The sequence below is a fragment of the Condylostylus longicornis genome, unplaced genomic scaffold (genome assembly GCF_029603195.1).
Source record: "Condylostylus longicornis isolate FDR11 unplaced genomic scaffold, ASM2960319v2 ptg000013l, whole genome shotgun sequence".
Taxonomy (NCBI): domain Eukaryota; kingdom Metazoa; phylum Arthropoda; class Insecta; order Diptera; family Dolichopodidae; genus Condylostylus; species Condylostylus longicornis.
In genome coordinates this window covers 794,213-819,303 of record NW_026577982.1, presented here as the reverse complement: position 1 = coordinate 819,303, position 25,091 = coordinate 794,213, and the positions used below count along the sequence as shown (strand labels likewise).

The following is a 25,091-nucleotide window of genomic DNA, read 5'->3' as shown; positions in this document are numbered from 1 at the left end:
TAATTCTGTACGTTCAGTGTGTCATTTTCCTTAACAAAAATATAAAATAAATTTTCACTTTTTATTCAGAGAATTCTTTAATATATAAACACTATATTTTTTAATTAAAATGAAATAAAATTGCAACAAATCAAAAGTATTTGATTTTTGTTAAATGCTGTACATCATGAAACGCGAATTGTTTGGTAAGAGAGGCTGCCTACGTATGTACATAGTTGATCTATTTTTTATCTTGCCGATTTTGGATAGTTTTTTTTCCCTATATTTCGTATTGGGTATTGCACTTTCTAAAAGAAATTCCTACAAAATATATATAACAAATTACATATTCATATACAAGACATTTATAAGATCCCCATTTATGTTTTAAAGCGAAAAACTTTTAACTTATCCTTTATATTTAATTTTCAATACAGCTCGAGCAGGTAGAAGTCGCTTTCTGATTGGGATTGGCATTTTTATAATTACTATTGGATTCTTGGTAATTTTCAATAACTCACAACAACAGTTGGATGAAAGCCGTATTCTAAGATTAAGGTGCGAGCAGCAACATGATGCTTTAAATGCTCGTTTACAAGCAATAATTGATCACAAATTTAGCCTAGAAAAAAACTTAGAAAAAGAACGAAAAGAGCACTTAGAAACTAAAAAATTTTTAGAATTGAAAGTTAAAGCTGCAAAAGAAAATTCCGTAAAACAGACGCAAGACTCGAGTGCGCGGTTCGACTCATTGCAACAACATTATAAATTGTTACAAAGCGAGCATAATGACTTAGTTGAAGATTGTGCCAAAACTAAAAAAAATCAACTTGAGCAAATTAATATGCTAGAGCGCAAAGTAAAATCATTGCAAAACCAAAATCAATTAACGAAAACTAATAAAGAAAAAGAAATTGAAGAATGGAAGGTGTGTTATTACTCTTCGTAAAGTGTAATTATAATTAAATGTATGTATGTCCTTTTGATTTCAGCTTAAATATCAAACATTACAACATGAAAAAGAACGGCTGGATATACTTTTGAAAACAACGCGTTCATCTGAAAGTTGTCAAAAACAAAATGAACATTTTCAAACCATCATCAAGGATTATAAAGCTAATTGCGATTATCAGCCTATTGAAAAGTTAGGGCCGTCGGTGCCAGCTGTTTTACCGATCCCGGCAGCGATATCTTCTCACCAGCATAACCATTTTATAGCATCAAATGAAAAATTTGACAAAGACACAATTAATAAGGTTGAAAAATCTTTTAAGGAACAACAGATTGTGAGCGAAAATCTTTATAAAATTCCGATAATCATTACTAACAAAACTTATGCCACTACTACTAGTACCACTATAGCTCCGCTTATATTAAATACACCCTTAAATACTAATAAATTAGAAAATTTGGCTGAGGACAGTTATAAAAAAACGCTTGATAGTCCTATTAGTTATATTTTAAATAGTTTTAAATATAAAGGTAAAGTAGGAGTGGATTCAGCTATAATTAACTCTGTTGAAAATTTTCAGATAGCACCAAAACCTTTAATTGAATCTTCCGCTGATAATGATGCGAAAAATAATAAAAATAGTCCCAATAACGCTGGTTTTCAACAACCTCCACCTCTGAATATGCCTGTTGGATCTTCATCTACGTCTACACAATCCGGCATTAAGAATGGTAAATTTATTACGACCATCTTGTAAATAATATTCTAAAGATGCTATTTTTATTTCTTTTTTAGAAAAACGTGCTTTATCTGTGGCAAGTTTGTCTAGTCAAAAGGGTCTTCTGGGTGGGAGTACTTCAAGTAGTACAACAACTGCAAGTAATCGGCTTAAAGAACCTGGCGTTCATCCCATAAAAGTAAAGCAATTACCAAAAGGTGTAGCACCAGTTCCTGAAAATTTTGATGTTCTTTTAAAGAACAATCAAGATGAAAGTGACCCATTGAAGGATAAAACGAAGAAAGTAAGTGATGAAGAAACAAATGGAGATGATAATGCGGGTGGAGAAACGAAAGATACTGGTGATTTAAATGGGGCAAATAATCGATACGCAAATGTCGTTGACGATTTTCCAAATGCTGGTGTTGGACCAGAACCTGACTCAAATAAAAAAGATGAAGAAGATAATGCTGCTCATGAAATGAAAGACACGGATTTTGGTGAAGAGGGAAAGGATCATTTACAACAGGCTTTAGATAATGTAAATAATGCCGCTGAAGATGACAATCAAAATAACTTTTATGATACAAAAGTTGGTCACCAAAACAAAAAACATGATGGTTTAGATTTGATTGACAATATGGTAGATGGCGAAAGTGATATAATTGGTCATTTACATCAAAGTCGGAACAAACATGATCATGGTGTTGGTAATAAAGATGAGGGAATTTTAAATGCGAATGATAAATTAATTAATGAAGTTGTTGGGGATCAAGGAAAAGAGCAAGCTTTTCCAGACGGAATGCATTTAGAAGAACAAAATGAAGAAGACGAAGATGGTAAGTAATTTACAGAACTGATATTTTTATTAACAAATTATTGTTTTTACAAGAATAATTTATTAATAATAATGAGATCAATAACAAAAGCTTTTGAAATGAAATATACATATATATACCAACGTAAACTTATTTTGCAGAAGATGATTATTCTATGTTAGCAGCAAGAAAGCTTGTTGGAGCGGCAATACGAAATTAAAAAAAAAAATAGTTGTTAAAATCTCCATGAATTTAACTGTAAGAATTTGTTTAACAAATTTTAATTCGGTAATGAAAATTAATATTTTGTAAATATTTTCTATATAAGATAGAATCCTTATAATTATTTTTTAAAATATAAAAGATAATGGTAGAAAAGAAAAGTAAATTGAAAGAAATCAATATTTTATATGATTCATGAGCAATTTAGGAAATTTTAAATTGAAAAATAATTTTTTTTATGGTCTCTTCAAATTGGTATTATTTTCATTTAACAATTTTCATCTAACTTTCTATATGTGAGAGATTTCGGTTTTCTGTGATATTATTATTTATTTTACATATGTTTTAAAATAATGTAAAAAAGAATTTGTAACATGGTTTGTCCTTTTGTATACATGTGCTTTTAAATTAATTTTATTTACCATTTTATTTTAATTTATTAAATTCACATTTTTTTTTAATCGCACTTTTCTGAAAGTATAAAAATAAAAAGAGGAACAAAAAAACGTATAAACTAAAAATTGTTTTTAGGACTTAAATTTCGGTAATAGCTATTTGTTGTAATAAAGATAGACTTTTGAGGAAATCGTTAGATACGCACAAATATACAAATTTTAAAATCTATTCTAATATTGTTTCACTTTATTTATTTCTCCAAATATTCTTCAAAATTAATGATTTCATCTTGTATTATAGGCTAAATAATTTTTTTTTCTTAATTTTTCTTAATTTAAAAGGTAAGTCTAAGAAGTATCTAATTTTCAAATTGTGTTTGTTTTTGATACTATATTCTCTTAACTATTACAGAATCAAAAATTAAATATTTATATATATATTTGGTGTATTACAATTTTTATCATCTTCACAAAAAGTCCAACTAATTTGAGATTCTAGGACAACTAATTTGAGATTCATTTCTAATAGGGCACATTTCTTATTGATGCACAACTTATATAATTTTGCACATTTTTATAGATGTCTCTATCATAATTTTGTGATATTTGTTTATCATATTTATAAAAATAGAATCTTATACGATAGACTAATCAAAGAATATTTTGGAATTTTAAAAAAATTAAGCGCAAAATTATTTTCCTAAGCAGGATTTTTATTCTTCTAAGAAACACTTGTAATAAATTCAATTTAACTACACATGTAACTATTTTTAAAATTACAATAAGTAATTTATTATGTGTTTAAAATTAATAATTTAACAACATTACAATCATGAAAATCATTAGTAATATTCAGAAATCATAAACCACTCTATATTTTCTGGTACGTATAGGATAAAAAATAAAATACAAAATAATTTCTGTGCCAACCAAAAGAATTTCATGTTTCGAAGGCTTAAATATTTTTACAAATTTATGTTACTTTTTTAAAAAATTCAAATGATTTACTTAAGATTATACATTTTTACTTATCTTAAGTAATTCATATGATTTACTTAAGATGTGTAAAAGTGTATAATAAAAATATTATACACTTTTACTTACACGGGAAGATTTTGTAATTTAATTTGTCACATGCATATGTACCAGGAGATATGTATAATTTAATTTATATCAAGAAATAGAAAGAGCTTTATGGTTAATAATATTAAAAAAAACGTGAAGAATATGAGAAATATATAATTAATTATAAAATGTGTGCCGAAATTTTAAAACAAAAACTACATACCTAAAGTTTAATTTGTTACATTATTTTAAAATTCATAAAATTATTAATATTACAATAATTCTATTCGAATTTGTATTCCTTTTTATTACATAAGTTATGAACTAAAAGTTATATTTATTTAGGTTATATTATTTTTGAATATAATACAAAAGATAATTCTCTACTTGTTTTAGTTATTGTAATTTTATTATATGTAAGTCTTAGATGATAAGCCCGTGTTCTTTTTCAATCTAAAATAAAAAACAAAAATTATGTATCATGAATTATTTTTATAGTTCTTGTGCTTAAATTCATTCACTCATAAGTAGGTAAATATTCTGAAAAAAAAAGAAATTAATTCAATATATTTTTGAGCTCAAAATAGATATTGTGAATAATTATAAAATTGTAAGAAATATAATAACTACATGAAAAATTTACATATAAAATGTAAAATATTTCAAAAAGAAATTTTTTGAAATATGAAGGGAAAAATTACAAAAACACAGAGCTCAAACCATTATTAACATTCATACAAAATAATGTAATAATAAAAATGTAAATGTATTCATTTATGCAATATAAAATAATTACTATTTAAGTTTTAATTAAAATTTTCATTGGTTTTTTTTTCCTAAATACATACATATTTACATAAGTTTTTAGTAAAAATATAAAAAAGAATTTTTTTTCTAGTTTTTGCTTATTTGGAAATAAAAGTTATTTAAAATTTATAGTTTAATATTTCGTTGGCCATAAACCTAAGTTTGATAAGGTTTATAGTCTCAAATAAATAAACGATATTTCTTAAAATTTGGAAAGAAATAAAATTTTAACTTCAAAATTGATACTTACAGTACTTTGATATGGTATTTATACAATTAGAATATGGAAATGTGTAGCAACAAACATTTTATTCAAATTCGAATTCATGGAAAGACTTAAATCTTCAAAATTCCAAAACTCAAAACCCCAAAATATTGTTCAATTTAACGGTTAAGTGTGATAGTCACTTAATTTAAAGAAAAAGATGTCTGATTAAGCGTTTTTGTATAACATAAAATTTGAGTATTTAAAGTGTTTAGATTCAATGTGTATGAAATGCATATAAACACCTAAATAGTTCAAAAAATGAGCTCAGTATACTTTTTTTTTCTTTTTTTTCCCATGAAAATTGTATAATTTTTTAAGAAGCCGTATTGATTTTGACGTTGTCAAAATATAACTTTTTTAATCAAGTAAAACTAGCACCAACTACGTTTGTCATTTATTAAAATATAATTGACTTATTCTTTAATTTTTGCTTCGAGGAGATAATAGAACAAAAATATGCTACAGTAATAGTAATTAAGACATACATGAATACCTATAAATCCTAATTCTAACGTTTTGGAAACTTCCTTTGCCTTAAGAAAACGCTATTGCAAAAACAATAGCTTTATTTTGAGATCCCGATTTTTGCTCAAAAGTTCAACTCAACAGTAATGAAACAAGTAATAATGTTCCACCATAACTTTCGTCTCAAAATTTACAAGTTAGCCTATATTATTCTTGAAAAAAAACTAAAAACGTAAATGTAGTACTCAATCTTCTTAATGAAAGTTTAAAAAGAAACAAGAATTTTGTGTGAACACCATATCATCATCATAATCTTCCTTTTTATATTTGTGGTGCACTAATATTTCAAAATATTATACATATGAAAGTGCTAACAACATAGTGAAAAAAAAGTGGAAAAAAGAACTTATATTTGCAGATTCAGTTTATTGTTTGATGCAGAATGTCAAAATGAAGTATTGATTATATTCTGACACTGGAGCTAGAATTGGTACTATAACGTATATTCGTGCATAATACTTTATTTATCTAGTCTTTAACAAATATTATGAAACGCCAACTAAAGGCCAACCAGAATCACATAAAAGTGCATAATGTGTAAACGTCAAATGGCACATAATATGCATAGTTTCTTTTTTATGAATTAAAATATATTTTCAGCAGTGTAACTGACAGATTAAACAGGATGAACACTGTTCAAAACATTTACATAAAATTAATGTTTTTTTGTAAATATTTTGAACAATATGCGGCCGATTTTTATCTTGATTATAATTACCATAGAAAATAGTTAAAATTTGACGTAAAATCTGAATTCCATCCGATTATTTCAATTTGAAATGTATTCAGTTTTTATACTTTATCATAGATTTTATCTTAGTTTTTCTCATATATGTATGTAGACAATTTAGTAATTTGACAATAATTTATTTTCTTGTTTGAAATAATAATGAATGCATACATAATTTCTGAACAGTTCCAAAAAGAACGTTATTATGTAAACACTAATGTTACCGGCGCAAAAGCAATCGAAATCGAATGTGTGAGTGAAATAAAAATACGCAATTTGAAAGAAAAAAAAAACATTTACACAGATTGACTTTTCAGTCTACGCCATATTTTGTTAAAAAAAAAGTATCTTATGATGGCAAAGGTGAGCAAAATTAAAATTTTTTCCATAAAATTTTAAATTAAATTTTGTGAAAACATTAAAATATAAAAATTGAATAATACAATAGTATAAGTGCATTAAAGTTGATCAAAAGAATACTTTAAATTACAATGAAAATAATTTTTTTTCCTATTAAGAAAAAAAAAAAGTTCTAAAGAGTCAAGGAAGCGCATAAATTTTTGTGTAGAATTTTGCAGGGTTCTAATTAGTTCTCATGTATTGGAAAATTTTTAAAATCGTCTTTTTTTTTTTAAATACCCGAGCAGTAATAAAGAAATTTAATTAAGTATTTAAATAGTATTTTAAGTTCAAAGTTTTTTTTTTTTTTAGTTACATGCTTAAAAAAAGGAAGATATGTATTAAAAAATTTTTTTTCAAGGACACGAGGTGGAACCAGACACGAGTATATGTATTTAACTAATGTGTATATATATATGTATATATATTTCTACCTATATTTTAATATGTATAGCCTATTACGAGATTTACAAAGGGAAGAATTAAAATAGTATGTGGGTTTGTAAATACATAACTACACATTCTATATTTATATATGAATAAATATGTATGTATAAAGTAGGTACCATATTTATAAATATTAATATAGAAATATAAATTGGGTATATTAAAGATAACTAGTGTAATAAGAAGGAATAAATTGTGTTAGACGGTATCTGCATTGCGCATTTTTGTCGTGTAAAAAAAAAAATTGTAAATGGAAAAAATTTCGTTCATTTCTTTTTTTCTTACTTTATTAATATTATTTTGAAAAATGTTATTTTAATTCATCATAAATTTTTTATAAAAAAAAAATTTGATGTTCATCTATGTAATTTGGAAAATTTAGTAGAACATTTTTTCACTTACACAAAAATTTAAATAGCGTTTATTTTTTTTTATGCGCATTTAGTGGCAGACACCATGACGTGCAATAAATAAAATAAAAAAAATTAATAAAAAGTGAATAGATATATTTAAAGGAGTAAATGAAGAAAAAAAAATAAATATTAAAAAAAATCGGAATGCTCTATTCCATAATTATGTACGTATGAAGGTACATGTGTACCTTTGTATCTAAAAAAAATATAAAATTTTTTGTTTATATTTAAATATATGTATCCAAAATATAACACATGCTAGACAGAACCTCTTCCTATCTATTTAAAAATCCAGTTTAGAAGAAAATGAAAATATTCTAGCTTTATTTATTTATAGGTAGGTAGGTTGGGTAGGTAGGTACCTATATAAAATATTCTCAAAAATTTTAAGTGCTTTAATTTTTGAAAATAATTGAACTACATACCAAATATCTAATTTTCTTGAAATCCGAAAATAAAAATTTCCAATAGTTGAACCAGCTATTGAGAAAAATCTTTATTTTGAACAGAAAAAAGAAAAACAAAAAAAAAACTGCACATAGTTGGTACTAATATCAAAATAATAAAAAAAGCATAGGAGAAAAACCAAAACATCTCGTGAAAAAATTTAGCTTTTTTTTTTGATTTTTCTTTTATATCCATACATTGTATATATATATATATATATATTTTTAATATAATATACAAATATATAATAATATACATTTTTATATAGGATTAGTATCGAACTATACAAACATTAACAATAGTTTAGCTGATATTTCTTGATTGACTATATCGCACATAATGTTAATATGTATATAAGTATGTTGTTACAACGTGTCAATTTTAAGGCGGGAAATCAATTTGTATGTATGTAGATTGAAGTTTCAATAATATCACATGGTATACACAGAATTATAAGCAAGATATTAAATATTATTCTAAAGTATAAATTTTATTTTAAATTATTAGAAATAATGTCCGTACATCCATAGAAGGTTTATAATTTTAAATATTAAGTTAAAATGTAAAACCAATATATATGTACGCATACCATGTATAATATACTTACCTAGTACAATGGGGTAGACATTATTTAAATCGCCAATTGTTACAAAAAGTTATGAACTAATTATGTATGTATTTTGTAATTTTATTTTATATATACATATATGTACTTATGTAAATGTTATCTTTGCGAAATATTAAATTTTCATTAATATTTTTTTAAGTAAATCGAAAATAATATATGTATACATACCTATATGTATGCTTAATTGAATTGAACCTACAAAAAACTACCGAACTAAATTTGTAGTATGTCAAAATGATGTAGGAGCTCATCCTTTTAATATGCGCAATTTTAATGCTCTTGGTTTTTTTAACTGTTAATATTTTTACATTTTGTATTTTGGTTTTTTTTTAAATTGTCAATTCCTATAAAGTGAGAGACATTATATAAAATAACTAAATAGGTATAACTTCTATCTGCATAATATAAGTACAATTAAAGATTTATTTTTTTAAGATGTTTTAATAAAATGTTTTTTACATTGTAATATTTTTTCTCTACTTTTTTCATACTTTTAAAATAAATTTTTAATATTTAATTTTTTATATACAAATTTTAATTTGCTAAATTCATAATATAGATAGGTAGGTCTATTTACCTTCGTATTTTTTTTATCCAGGTAAATAGATCTGGGAATATGGTCAATTAAATTGAATAATATATTTTACGGAATTTCATAATAAAAAAAAATACGTGTATATTTTTTTTTAATATTAGATTTTTAAGTTAAGTTGTGTATTTTTTTTTTGTGTTAAATAAATGTTTAGCCTAAACTTTAGAGTAAAATTTAGCAATCTTATCTGTTAAAATACATTCTATTAAAGATAAGATTTCGTTAATACGAAAAAATTGTTTAGAAGTTCTTATCTAAAATAAAAAGCTTTAAAAAATATTGACTGATTCATTTGATACATTATGTATGTGCATATATGTAAATATATTTAAGGGGATGTAGATTACTTTTGTTATACGTTATTGCAACTTGGAATGTTAAATATGTGTGTTCTAAATAAATTAGATACAACATGCTAGTATTAATTTATAGTTATTTAGAAACTAATTATTTGAATTTATACCATGAATCTAATGGCGATTCACTACTCTGGTTAGAATAAATTCACCGCATTAATAACTTTCTACGGACTATTGAAATTATTTTTTAGTTAAATTAAAATTTTTCAATAAGTATCTACCCAGGTCTTTTTTGTTCCTGTTTTTTTTTTTTTTTTCTTATTTTTATATATTACGGGAAAAAACCAGCTCAATTTAGTATATTATTAGGGAAATGCACATTTAAAGGCATAATTGCTTTTTTTTAAGTTCTAACCCTAGATCTGTATTTATAGATCTTCAATAATTGAAAATTTAATTTTGGCAGATTTGTAATGTCTTAAAATCAACTTTTTGTTATTATTGGTTATGTAGGTAGCTTGAATTATATTCGTTAATTGAAGGTATAAATGTAACCAATAGCAACAAGTTATTATTTCTATGTTATAATTTTTTTCAAACTTGAAATAATTATTTTTTTTTAACAATTTTTTTAAAATTTAAAGAATGCCACGATTTTCGAAAATTAATGAACATGTTTTATATTAGTTTTTAAGTTAGCACTGAATTATTGAAAATTTCCATTATTTTCTTCATATAGTTGATATTATTATATTATTTTGATATCTTTTTGTAATTACATTTACTGTTCGTAAATTGTGATTTAAATAAAAAAGAAATCGTAAAAGGAAACTCAATTTTGTAGGCGAATGCCTTATGCTAACCATGGTAGTACCCATATATTTTATACCTATTAAGTCATCAAACTTAAATAGTTTTTCCAAATTTTTCGAAGTAACGAAGTTTACAAAAAAATGTTTTGTATTTGGAAATGTTCCGATTGAAATATTCTTGTTCAATTTTTGAGAATTCTTATTTTATTTAGGATGTTTTTAAATGCCATTAAAAATAATTAAAAAAAAAGAATTCATTAGATGAATCCACGCGTTATTAACTAGAGTAGTTCAATGGGTTATTAGTAAGATCTCCGACACACGCTACATATGCGACATACTTATGTATGATATGCTCACTTCAACAAATACTGGCTTTCTATCCATATATGCACATACACAATATGTACATTCATATGTAATTTATTTTAATTTTAAAACGTAACTAAATTTTGTTCTAAACAAAAACTTCTAACACTAATTTTTCTGTATGTATATACATACCTACTTACTTAAGATTTCAAATCATTTATAACATTCCCTGACATCCAAAATGCACTATGTAGTACTATATTTTGTATCTGTGATCCAAATTATACAGTTATTTTTAAAGTTCATGGCTTATGTACCTCTGGCATCGCAAGTAATAATACCGTATCGATACACGATAGGCATTTATAAGTTGATTATAAACGGTGTTGTTGCAATTCCGATCTTAGAGCACATTTGCATGTGTTGGCTATTTGAAATTTAAAATTTTTGTATTGTATTTTAATAATTTCAAGTTATTTGCATTTGAGAAAAAAACTCAGTTTGTATAGTTATTATTACCATGACTACAATAATTCTCTAAATAACAATTTTAAATTTAATATTGAATAATTTTAATTCTTTTTTTCAAATTCCAGACTTTGGGTGAGACTGTTCACTAGGGCCTAGAAGAAATTTAAATAAATTCAAAAATAAGATATAAATATATAGTTGACACTACTGTTATAAAAGAAAATCTCAGGAAATATAAAAGAAATTAAAATTAAACCAAAAATTTAAAGAAAAAAATTTTAAATTTTAAAAATTTTTTAAGGGAAATCGTGATTTTTATTAAGAAATTATTTATAAAAATAACAAAATACTTGTAATCAAATATTTTTTTAATAAAAATATAATTTACACAAAAATTTAATATTTACAAAAAAAAAAAAAAAAACAAAAATTTTTTTTAAAAATATTTAAAAAATAAATATATATATATATTTATGTATATTTTCCAAAAGTTTTTAAATTTGCAAATACCATAAAAGAAACAGTGAGTGTGTTTTAAGAATAAATTTTTTTAAATATAAAAAAATTAAAAAATTTATTTGAGTGCAAATTTTATTGTTAATTTTCATATTTTATTTTTTTCATGTGAATTTAATTTTTAAAGTAATTTCAAATTTCGAAAGATCTGTATTCAAAGTGTCTTCGCTAATCAAATCTAATAATCAACACGCCGCTTTATTGAACTCTAAGAAAAAGAAATAAAAACGCATCAACTTAATTACAATTTGATTTCGAAAATATAAAAAACATAAAAAATTGCTATTTTTCCTGTTTGTTCAAAGAATTTTCCGTTTATTTGTTTTATTTTATTTTTTTTTGTTTTATATTCCAATAAATTATTAAATAAACAAAAAGTTGTATTCAACTTATGGCATCATTAACTGAAGAAATATCGAATAATTTACAAATTAATATTGAAGAGGATTTAAACTCTTTGAATAATTTAAATAAAACTGACAATAATAAAGCTACTATTACTGCTGATAATAATATAATAACGCCGATAGCCACGTCATCGACGATTACTCCTACAATTGCTATTACTACAACTATAAATACTTCAACTAATAATACACCCTTAAATAATACCAGTATTCCTATATTGTCGGCTGAATCCAGTTTTAATTCAAATAAAAAAGAAGAACAACAAGAAGAATCATCGATTAATTCCTTAACTGTTCCTGATACAAATAATACTACTATAACAACTACTTCGATTATACCTGTTGCAAATTCTATTAACATTTCTACTGCTACTGCTGCTGTTGTTTCTTCAACTATTGCTGTCACCAATAATTTAAATTCCTTTGATAAAAACAATATTAATAGCACTTCTAATAGCAATAGCAATAATATCAACACAGAAACATCTAATATAATTGAAATTGTTGAAACCGATATAAATAATTTGAGTCTTTCTGATACAAAAAATATATCAGACAATCTAGATCTCTTTAATTCACAAACTATATCGATTACTCGATCAGGAATTAATAACATTGATTGCGTTGATAGTTTCAACAGCAACGGCAATACTGATAACAACATTATTAAGACTAGCAACAGCAGCAGCAGTAGCGCTAATAACAGTCGTAAAAACAGCGATCCCCGTGCATCAGAAGTATTATCGGCAATTGAAAACACATTCAGTTCTCACGACAGTATGTTTAGTGAAGTATTTGAGAATAAAAATGGTGAGACAATGAAGGAAGAAACATTGGAGGATTCAAATCCATATTCAGACAGAGCTGATAAGAATTGCAAAATTTGCAAGTAAGAGCTAATAATATAAATTTCTAAACTAAGTGAACTTGTATAACTAATTTTTCTAACTAATTTAAGAGGGATGCTGAATTCTCCAAGGATTTTATCATGTCTTCATGTATTTTGTGAAATGTGCATCGACAAACTCTTAATTGATGGTACTGGCGACTCTTTGAAAAAAGATTGTAATTTCCCATGTCCAACATGTGGTCAAATAACTAAGGTGAGAGCTATTTTTTTGTAAACTTGTATTGAACCCGTTGACATTTTTTTAAAATTTATTCTAAAGGTTGGGCAAAAGGGAGCAGTGTCTTTGACATGTGATTACATATTCACAAACATTTTGGATTTGTCAACAATTGAGCCAAAAATGCTGGCATGTACATCATGTAAAAGTAAAGAAAATGCCATATCACGTTGCAATGATTGCGCTAATTTCCTATGTGCTGGTTGTGATAAAGCTCATAAGTACATGCGTTGTTTTGAAAACCATGAAGTTGTAATATTAGAAGATTTACAAAAATCAGCTGAGAAAGTCACCATTCATAAACCGCTCTTCTGTAACGTTCACACTAGCGAGAATCTCAAATATTATTGTTTCAACTGCCAAATACCAGTTTGTAATGATTGCCTGATTGCTGATCATAAGGGCTCGGAGCATCACTATGATATTATTACCAACGCAGAGAAAAATGTTCGTAATGATGTTGAAAATTTGCTTAAAGAAGCACGGGCCAAAGTTAAATATTGCGACTCAGCAGCATCTGAGTTGACAAGTGCTTTAAACGAATTGCAAACTCAGCACGATACGGCTCGTGAACTTATTGAGGAAGTTTATAGGAATTTTAAAATTGTTGTTGAGCGATGTCGTGAAAATTCGTTAACAGATTTGGAAAAACTACATTCCGAAAGAGAATTAAAAATCATGGACTTGTTACATATCGTCGAAAAACAAATTGAAAAAATTGAAGGCGTGTGCAAATTTACAAATCGTGTTCTAGATCAAGCAAATGCAGCAGAATTTTTAAGCATGAAAAAACTGATACATTCTCAATTCATCAATTTGATCAGTAACACACCAAAATGTGACGTTAACTACTCTTTGGAATTTGATTCCAAATTTGAAAAATTTGAACAACTGGCGCAGGAGACATTTGGTAAATTTAGAACAGAATCTACGCCACCTAGCCCGAAAGAAAGTACACCACCGCCAACTTTACCTGGAATGCCTCCAATGATGATAAATCATCGTAATAATGGCGCCGCAAATATGGTACCGAATAATTCTCCAAATATATTAAATAATGGTTCCTCTGTGACAGCTAGTAGTCCTATTTCTTTGCCAACTTCGATGCAATCTTCTTTTGATGGTGATATTTCGGCCTTGGGTAATAATTACATGTTGCCTAATGTTTTAGCTACACCAGATTCGCCACCTCAGTCACATATGCATCATCATAATCCTCAGCATCCTATCCACCATCAATCTATGCAGAATCAACCACCACCGCAACATAACTCGCATCATTTACAACAAGTAAGATTTAAAATTTTTTTCAAGGAAAATATCTGAACAAAGTATGATTGCTTTTTTCTTGCAGCATAACAATAATAATCATCATCATAATGTGCATCATCATCAACATCCACTATTGGGAAGCGGCGCTGGTCTTACAAATGGTCCAGGATCTGGGATTAGTGGACTTGGAAATAACAGCTTGGTTGGCGGCCCATCTTCAATAGGATCGAATTCATCATTGAACAATGCCGTCAACTCTCTTGTTCCTTCAATGGTTGGCAACAGTGGAGCAACTTCGACATCAACTATTAATGGAATGGGTGGTTTCAATAGTATTGCGGAATATAATTTGCAAAGATTGGCTAGTTTAACCGAAAATACTCCAGATAATTTGCTTCAAGATTCAATTGTGCCAAATTGTCCTGCAAATACCGCAGTTCCACCGCCTAATCCTCACGTTACTTTAGCTGAAATTATTGCTGGTGACCAAAGAGCTTTAAATAATTTCCAAGCTCTGGCTAAACTAGGACTAAACAGCACTGGTAAGTACTATATTATTTTTACTTGTTTTTTTTATGTTTTTTTTTATGATTTTACATTTTTATTCTTTGCTTTTTATTTAATTTTTTCGTTTAACTCTTTTATTACTTCAATTTTTGTTATGTAATAAAAAGTTGACGATTTTACTGCAGATTTAACAGCTAATCATCATAATTTGTTAGCTGGTGCCCGTGGTTCGTCTCCAGGAATGGATTTGTTGAATGATTTTGGGTTAGGGTCTTCAACATCACCAATGCCACAATTAAGTTCACTTGGAGTTGGAGGTGAAGATCTGTCGATGCCTAATTTCCAAAATATTGTTCCTGGACGAACTAAAGCGACACCAATGCAAATTCGTTGCAAATTTGGTTCTCTAGGAACCTCTAAAGGTCAATTTAATTCACCACACGGCTTTTGTTTGGGTGTCGATGAGGAAATAATTGTTGCTGATACAAATAATCATCGCATAGAAGTTTTTGAAAAGAATGGAACATTCAAATTTCAATTTGGTGTGCCAGGAAAAGAAGAAGGTCAACTATGGTATCCGCGGAAGGTTGCTGTTATGTTAACGAATGGAAAATTTGTGGTATGCGATAGGGGAAACGAACGTTCACGAATGCAAATATTTTCTAAAAATGGTCATTTTATGAAGAAAATCGCTATAAGGTAACCAATTTGATTTTTTTATTAGCATTTAAAGACGAACACATTTTAAATAATTTAGGTATATAGACATTGTTGCTGGACTTGCAGTAACATCAAAAGGTCAAATCGTTGCCGTAGATAGCGTTTCGCCAACAGTTTTTATAATATCGGAAGATGGTGACCTAGTTCATTGGTTCGATTGTAGTGATTACATGCGTGAACCATCTGATATCGCAATCCGAGGTAAAAAAATTATTTTCACTGAAAAACTTTGAAAAGCAAAATTTTATTTTTACAGATAATGATTTCTACGTTTGCGACTTTAAAGGACATTGCGTGGCTGTTTTTAAAGATGATGGAGCTTTCCAATATCGAATTGGTAATGAAAAGGTCACTTGTTTTCCAAACGGAATTGATATATCAAATGCTGGTGATATTTTAATTGGCGACTCACATGGTAATCGGTTTCACGTTGCCTGTTATTCCCGTGATGGAATTTTGCAATCAGAGTTCGAATGCCCCCACGTTAAAGTAAGTCAAATAATTTGCTATAAGGAAAATACATATGTGTATTTGGTTAAAAGATGAAAATGCTCTGTCATTATATTGATCTACTGTCATTATATTGATTGTCAAAATTAATCTACTTTTTATGCCAGACTACTATCGCTTAGATTAAGAATTGAGTATATCGCAAAAAGGCGCAAAAAAAAAAACTAGAAACTAGAAAACTATAAACTAGAAAAAGGAAAAAGCTCATGTATCTTAATGTTATTAGTGCAGATTTTATGTATGCACATATAGTAAAAAAGTCTCATAAGAGCAGTGTAACTGATTCAGTGCGAGCATTGTTCAAACTAAAAGCGATTTTTGATTTTTGTAATTAATTTTTGAACGGGCAATATTTTCTTTTACATACCTGTGGGGGTACTGCTTAACAATAAATTTAGTGTAATCTTTTTTTTAAAATAAAAAATAAATTGATATCAAAAGCAAAAATTTATATTTCTTTTTCTTTTTAGGTTTCTCGTTGTTGCGGTTTGAAAATAACATCAGAAGGATATGTTGTAACATTAGCCAAAAATAATCATCATGTCTTAGTGCTCAATACTCTTTATGTTCACTGATCACTGAAAAAATCCTCATGAAAAAAACTTTAATTTTGTATTGTTGAGACCAAAATTATTGAACAAAATTCAAAAATTATTTTTTTTTGTTTATATATATATTAAGTTAATATTATTATTATTTTTTAATAACAAAACAGAAAGAAAAAAATCATACACGTTTCTAAGAGTATGAAAAGATTATCAAAAATATTAAAAAAAACAGTCACATAATATAGATATGAAAAAAAATACTAATTTATTTGTGATTAAAAAAATCTCGTCGAATCTATGCTTACATACAAAAAAAATTCAAGTTATATACAAATAAACTATAAAATACATAATAAAATCATATATAAAAATAGTTTGAGAAACTTTATTGATAAAAAAGTTACAAAATAATAACTAAAAAATTCAAATAACAGAAAACAAAAAAAAAAACAAAAATCATTTCCTCACACATATTATATATATGTATATATGATCATATATGAAATATGTGTATATATACATATATATATAAAAACATATACATATATTTTTTTTTTAAATTTACATTACAAATTAAACTATTATTAAAAATTAAATTTAATTATTAATTATAAAAAAAAAAATCAAAAACATTTTTATTTTTTGATCTCTTAGAAAACTTTTTATTTAAATATTTTTACAAAAAGAAAAAAAACTAAAAATTTATATAAAAGAAATAAATAATTATGATAAGAAAAAAAAAGGAAAACAGCATATTGAAAACGCATATATTAAACATTCATATGTATACCTTCATATTTTGAACAAAAAAAAAAATAAAAAATGTAACAAATAGCAGGAGGACAAACTTACCGAAGATCAACAGAAATCCTGTTATATATACTTAATAATATGTTGAAAAATTTATTCGGCTCCTCTAACTGAAACTAATATTGTTTGTTATTCGAAAAAAATGAAGTTATAATATATGAATGTTTTGTTCGTCCTCAAAAATATGAAAAATAAATAAAAATATTGATTATTTTCGATTAAATTTATGCTCAGTTAATTTTTTTTTTCGAATTGTTATTGAAAAAAAGAATATTTTTTTTTTTGGAATATGTGGAATAATTTCTTATTTATAATTTTATAGTAAAAAAAAAGAAAGGAATATATAAAAAAAATTCATTCAATTATTTCTGGGCCATATATAGAGGCTTATTTTATTGTATTTCTTTTTTTTCCAAATGAATTTTTTTCTTAACTTCTTTTTATTATAATTATTATTAGATTTACTATTTAGAATTTTTACAAAAATATTAACTATAAAAAAATATATATATAAAAAAAATATATATACATTTTTTTATAATTTTGAGCTTTACATTTATGAACTACATATATACAAATATTTTTGTTTTTATTATATTAAAATTATTAATTTTTTTCAAACCTTATTTTCTGAATTTTATTTTAATTCAGTCAAAACCGTTAAAGAAAAGAAAAAAAAATAATAAAAAGAGTTTCGTGATTAATTTTTTAATATTAAAATTTATTATAGCTTTTTTTTTTATTTACTTTATGTGTTTTTTAATGTGTTTCTTTTTCAAGTTTAATGTATACATATATATGTATATATATATATATATATATATGAATTTATATATACATAAATATAGTATATATTTTATGTTATTAAAATATATGAAATAAATTTTGATAGTTACGACCTTTAAGAGAAACAAAATTAAAAAAAAAAAATTATATACATATAAAAAAAAAAAAAACAAAAAAAATATTCCTCTTTCCGTTTTAATAAGGCTGGATATCCAAGACATTATTTACGTTTTACGTTTATATTAAAAAAAAAAAGTAAAGAATTTCTTTTTTTTTTTAATAAAAAATAATAAAAATTAAATTTATAGAAAAATGTATTTTTTTTTTAATTAATCTTATTGTTTTTTTTTTATTAAGTTTATTTTTTATTAATATTTAGTCTGTTTTTTTTTAAATACATAATATTTAATGTAAATGTACAACATTTTTACTTGATTTAATATAATTTTTCCTTGTATTATTAATTAAAAACAAAACACAAAGAAAAAATATTAAAACATATAAATATATAAATTTGTATGTATAAATCCAATAAGGGAGTTTATATAATATATGTATATATATATGCATATGTATATATATTACTATAAAATTTGGGAAACAAAATTGAAAATAGCAAAGTATACATTAATTTTTTTTTATTTGTAAACAATTGTTAATAATATTTCAACAGTTAAATTTTTTTTTTAAAAATATAATGATAACAAAACAAAATAAAAATTATGTTTACAAAATAGCACAACTCTTATTCTGTTAGACGCCTCCTTGAAGTGATTGAAAAATATTTTGATTTTCGTTTAGGAATTTCAAATTTTTAAAATAATTTTATTAAAAAAATTACAAAATTTTTAAAAAACAACCCTTCACGTCAAGTGATGCGCGACTAACAGAATGTAAGTGAATTTTTCAGGTACTAGTAAATAAATAATTTTTCTGGTACTATTAAAATTTTTAAATTTATCCAAAAATTGATACTAAAATTTTTTAACTTTTCAAAATTTTTTAAGGTTTTTCATTATTATATACATACTTAACTATTTATAATACGACGAAATATATTTACTTTACCAATTTTATTTTGACATTTTGTGTGTCAGAAAATATTTACAAATTAGCATTTTTGAAAATTATTGATAATAAATTTAAATCTTTTTTATGTTATTAAAAAAAATATTTTTAATGCATATCCATATCCGTTAGTTTTTTTTGTTTTTGTCTTGTTTTCACTTTTTAAATAACTCATTGAATGCAATAAAACAAATGCTTTTATATTAATTCATAATCAAAAATGTATACTTTGTTAAATTTTTTCAATTTTTTTTTATTTTAAATTCTGATGGAATTTTTTATTTTATTTTTTTTCCTTTAATAAAAAATCTTATAAGTCAACAATTGGATATATACATATATACATGTACATATATATATGTTATATATAAATACCTTTAAGTATAGGTACACCTAATGATTGAACAAATTTTCGTTTCCATACGCCTTACTTTTTCTCTTTTAAAATGTATTTAAAAGCTACTAAATTATTTATTTTCATTTAAAAGGAAAAATAAAACATCGTTATAATATATATGTAAAAAAAATGTATTTATAATTTTTTTATATGAATGTTGCTCAATATCAAAATATTATATACTTTTTATATATTTAAACTACACAAAAAATTAAAAACGTAAAACAAATTAAAAAAGGAAATTTTAAAAGTAAAAAAAAAAAAAGTACAAAAAAAAAGGTTTTGATTTTCTTTCTATAAGTAATATACAAAATAATTTATACATACGTATATCAATATACATATATATACGTATTGTCATTTTTATTCTTTGATACATGCAAATATATATATATCTATATACATAATTCTTTTCTTTCTGGAAAATCATATTCCTCAACTATTATAATCAATGTATTTACAAAAACAAAAAAAGAAAAAAAACCAAAAAAAAAAGGTTATTTTACCAGTGAGTTAGTATAAAAATTGTTTCCTTATATAAAAGTTTTTAATATAATTATAATAATAATTAAATTAAAAATATTCCTTATATTATTTTGTCTATAATATTTTTTCTTTTTAGTAGTAAAAATTGCCTATTTTTTTTTTATTGTAACTCGAAAAAAAAATTAATTTTTTCATAATTTTTTTTTATTTAAAATTAGTTTATAAGATTTTTATATTTATAAAATAATATCATTTTAACGCCATAAATCAAAGACAACAAATTATAAAAAGAGAAAGGAAAAAAGCAAAGAAACAAAAATTTGTTCGATAATTAATTTTTTAATTAGTTAAAAATAAAACTTTAATTATCACAATATAAATAGTAATAAACATTATAATAATAAATTATATAAAAAAAAATTACAATTTAAAACGACTTAGTTGCTAAAAATAATATAAAAAAAAATCAAATAAGAAAGAAAACGAACACTTGCGCGAATTAAAAATAATACATGTGAAATAAGCATATATATATATATATATATATATATATATATATATATATATATATATATATATATAAATACATACTGGACATATATTATATAAATATAAATTAAAACAAATAGTCATTTTTTCTTAATATATAAGTTTTTTTGATATACATACCTAATTATTTTAAATGAAATATTTTAAATGATATTTTTTTTTGTTAACTTTAAAAGAATTTATTATATTATATATTAATATATTATATATAAATATATATATTATATATATATATATATTATATATATAATCAATATATATATAATATACAAATAAAACTATAATTATTAAATTGAAAATTCCGTACGCTTTTATTAACTCTAGTTTTGTTAAACAAAACCAGTTTTAATTAGAACATTTATAATATTATAATAATCATAATTTTTTCCCTTAAAAAAATACAATAATTATGTTAATTACTAATTATATAATTATAATATATATTGCAATATATATATATGAATATGCCGATAATATTTACAAATATCAATTAAAACAAAACTTTCAAATTTATATAATACCATATACACATATACATATATCAAATTGTATTATTATATGATTTATTTTCTTTTTTTATATTCTTGTTTTTAAACTTTTCAAAAATTAAAAAAATGTAAAAAAAAAAAAAAACATAAAAATTTTAATTTTAAAACAATGAAAAAAAAAGTATGTACTAAAAAACGAAATAATTTTGAATAGAAAATTGGTTTACTATTTAAAAAAAAAAAAATGTATAAAAATATTAAAAAGGCAAAAAAAAAAATTTTATAATTATATACGTATACAATTAGATCCTAAATTTGTTCTTTTTTTAATTTTATAAAATTTGTGAAATGTTACAACAATTAAAGTAAATAATAAAGTAGACATCATTATGAAAAATAATTATTTTATACGCATATATCAAATATTTGATAGAAATTTGATTTATTTCTAAGTTAATTTACATAAAAAATTAAAAAAAAAAATTAATCCATCTCTTGAAAAATAGAGATTTCTACTTTTTGTTTTTGTTTCTAAGTATTTTTTGTTACTGCAATTGCAACACTCATAAAATAAATATCGCATATCATTCGAATTCAAATTTGTTTTTAAATGTAAAATTATTTTATTAAAAATTTGTTTCGTCCTTAATTTTTTATTTTTTTTAATTTTAGGAGAATGTGTAATATGATTTAATTCTATTTATATTTTTTCCCCGAAAAAAAAATAAGTATTTACTTTACTGTAGTCGGTAGCCGCTGTTACTTCTTTATACACTTTAATTGGTAACATTAAAAAAAACCATTAAAAAAAACTTTTGTTATTTTAAAACAAAAAAAAAAAATATGAATTTTTTTTTTTGTTTGAATTAAATTTTTTTTTTTTAATAAAACGTATTTTAAGATAATTATTTTAGTTAAGTTTTTATTCGTATTTTTTTTTTTTTGGAAATTGCATTATTATTTTTACATCATTTTTTTCATGTAATTTTTTTGCTGTGTGATGTAATTTAAAAATAATAAAATATAATTAATATTTTTTTGAATATACAAATTAAAAAGTATCTGTATTTTTTTTATTTTGTTTCCATTATTATTTTGAATAAATAAAATATAAAGCCAATTTTTAAAGTTTTATTTATACAAAACATAATATAAAAAACCAAAAAATAAAAAAAAATATAACAAAAAATTTATAAAACAAAAAAAAATAAATAAAAATAAATTAAAGTTTTTGATGAAAAATGAAAATAAAAATGCTAAAAATTTAATTAAAAAAGTAAAAAAAAAAATAGAAATTGAACAAACATTATTAATTTGAGAACAGTAAAGCTACAATTTTACAAATAAACAAGTTTTAAAATAAAAAATTTCTTTAAGTATGACTGTACTAAAATCCTATACTTATATTGTTAATTGTAATTTAAATTATTTTTTTTGTATTTTTCATTACAATAATTTATTTTTTTTTTTTTGTCAAAAAATATAAAAAACAAAATTAATAAACAAAGTGATCTGCAATTGTATCTAGTTTATTTCTTTTTTAATTATTATATATTTTATATTTAATTAACAAAAATTTTATATTTAAATTTTAATAATGGAAAATTATTTAGAAAAAAAAAATGAAAATGAAATTTTTAATTATGTAAAAATTTTCTAATATAAGAGCAATTTTTTTTAAAACATTTGATTTTAAAATTCATAAACCTTTAAAAGGAGGTGAACTAAAATATTTCAATTTATTTAAAAATTAAAAACAAAAAGAAATTAAACAAAAAATCAATTCTCTTATTAAAAATGCATAAATATAACAAAAACAAAATCATGTTTCCAGAATAAAAAATACTTATATAAAAAGAAAATTATACAAAAAAAAAACATTATTATATTCTTTATACACATACTTTGTTTTATTATATTGTTGTCTTTTTATTTTTTTTTTATTTTGGTAAATTAAAATTGCATTTAATGTTATATAAATTACATGAATTTTTTCATTAAAATTAGTTAAATATTACTATACATAATATACGTAGGAAGGATAAGAATGTCAAAGATATATAAAAAAAAAAAAAACAAATTATAATAGAATTAAAAAAAGATTTATTTTCAATAATGTATTTTTTTTTTCATGAAGTTTTTATCTTTTTAATAATTTTATATAAAATCAATGTTAAAAGAATATTGCATACAAATACAATCAGTTAAATCAAAAATTAATGAAAAATAGGGGGGCGTCTACCAAAATGTAGATCTAATATCAAATTGACTTTATTAGTAATTAAAACACTGTATCATTGAATAAGTCAAGTTGACATTAAGATTCTCGTTATTGATAGACGTTCTTATTATTTTGATTTCACTAGGTGAAAATAAATAAAAAAAAAAAATAATGAGAGAAATTTTATTTTATAAAATATTTGAATTATTTTTATTTTTTTTTTTTTTGTTATTTCATTTTTTTTTTATTGGAATATAGTATTATATACTTAATGAAGCTATGAGATATTTGTGTTATTTTAATATGAAACACATATGATATGACTTATATTACATTTTCAATATAAGATTAATACAAACTTTAAAATTATAATATATCGTATTTTCGCAATCAAATATACATATATATATTTTTTTTTTTGTAAAAAACTATTTAAACATTATTTGTTATTGAAATATACATAATCAAATATATATACATGTAATATACTTATTCTTTACATAATATAATTATGATAAATATTTGTAAAATTTTCTTTTCAATGAATTTTTGTACAAAAAAAACAAATGAAACATATTTTTTCTTTTACATATTTTAATAATGAAATTCTTTTATTGTTTTTTAAATTTTGAAATTTAAGTAAATACATAGATACATAGATATATTTACATAGATTTTTGAATTTTTTTAATTTTTCAGTCAACAAAGCATCAGTTTTCACAATAAAATTTTTATTTTTTAATAATAATTCTTTTTTTTTTTTTTTGTAAAAATAAATGAGTATGTTAGTGAAATTATTTTACAAACATAAATACATTTTTTTTGTTTTCAATGGAATTTTTGAGCCAAAATGTGTTTAATTTTAGAATAAAATTTCATCAAACAATTTTGAATAAATTGAATATTCATAAGATCTTTTCATTAATCTTTTCTAAATATAAAATTACATTGATTGAATTATTTTTATCAATTCACAAAATGAATTTTTCAAGTATTAGACAAAATATTGTTATGCATAAGATAAAATATTCTTTTTTTTTCCAACTTCCAACTTAATATCAGTTTTTTTTTGCTTCTGCTTTTTACGATTTCGACAAAAAAAAATAAAACATTTCTAATTTAGATTGACTGAAAAAAAATATTAAGAATCCTCGGTTAAATTTTTTCTTAATGTCTCCATAACTGAATTATTTTTATTCATACTTAAACAAAAAAAGAAATTTATCACTATATTAAATTTAAAGATATTAACAATGTACAAAATATATAATTTTGTGTACATATATTTAATGTCTAATTTTAATTTTTTGATTATTCTTTATTTTAACAAAGAATTAAAAATTATACTATATAATAGTGTATTATATTGAATGAAAAATT

The 25,091-nt window shown here is 23.0% G+C and overlaps 2 protein-coding genes across 6 annotated transcripts; both read left to right on the top strand.

Moving 5' to 3' along the window:
* Positions 1-13: 13 nt before the first annotated feature.
* Positions 14-3,540, top strand: LOC129605375 (uncharacterized protein DDB_G0284459). Of its 2 annotated transcripts, XM_055515091.1 has the most exons (6): positions 14-185; positions 417-907; positions 972-1,265; positions 1,512-1,662; positions 1,727-2,488; positions 2,629-3,540. In XM_055515091.1, exons 1-6 carry the CDS (start codon positions 155-157, stop codon positions 2,685-2,687), a joined length of 1,788 nt encoding a protein of 595 aa, XP_055371066.1. In that variant the 5' UTR covers positions 14-154; the 3' UTR covers positions 2,688-3,540. The 2 variants fall into 2 exon arrangements, with proteins under 2 accessions (XP_055371066.1, XP_055371065.1); XM_055515090.1 differs by having other exon boundaries at positions 972-1,662.
* A 3,163-nt stretch (positions 3,541-6,703) lies between these two features.
* On the top strand, positions 6,704-17,259 carry LOC129605386 (brain tumor protein). Of its 4 annotated transcripts, XM_055515116.1 has the most exons (10): positions 6,704-6,842; positions 11,425-11,822; positions 11,943-13,111; positions 13,181-13,325; positions 13,392-14,639; positions 14,704-15,163; positions 15,296-15,827; positions 15,886-16,049; positions 16,105-16,337; positions 16,829-17,259. In XM_055515116.1, the coding sequence occupies exons 3-10, from the start codon at positions 12,207-12,209 to the stop codon at positions 16,931-16,933; spliced, it is 3,792 nt and encodes a 1,263-aa protein (XP_055371091.1). In that variant the 5' UTR covers positions 6,704-6,842; positions 11,425-11,822; positions 11,943-12,206; the 3' UTR covers positions 16,934-17,259. The 4 variants fall into 4 exon arrangements, with proteins under 4 accessions (XP_055371091.1, XP_055371090.1, XP_055371094.1 ...); XM_055515115.1 differs by having other exon boundaries at positions 11,425-13,111; XM_055515119.1 differs by having other exon boundaries at positions 11,425-13,111; positions 15,314-15,827; positions 16,829-17,258.
* The last annotated feature ends 7,832 nt before the right edge of the window (positions 17,260-25,091 follow it).

Bases quoted from the DNA above. Each gene is read 5' to 3' on its own strand.
- LOC129605375 (XM_055515090.1), top strand. From the start codon at position 155: ATGCTGTACATCATGAAACGCGAATTGTTTG. The intron at 908-971 runs GTGTGTTATTAC...TTTTGATTTCAG, and splicing joins AAGAAATTGAAGAATGGAAG to CTTAAATATCAAACATTACA. The intron at 1,663-1,726 runs GTAAATTTATTA...TTTCTTTTTTAG, and splicing joins ACAATCCGGCATTAAGAATG to AAAAACGTGCTTTATCTGTG.
- LOC129605386 (XM_055515116.1), top strand. From the start codon at position 12,207: ATGGCATCATTAACTGAAGAAATATCGAATAATTTACAAATTAATATT. The intron at 13,326-13,391 runs GTGAGAGCTATT...TTTATTCTAAAG, and splicing joins CATGTGGTCAAATAACTAAG to GTTGGGCAAAAGGGAGCAGT. The intron at 16,050-16,104 runs GTAAAAAAATTA...TTATTTTTACAG, and splicing joins ATCTGATATCGCAATCCGAG to ATAATGATTTCTACGTTTGC.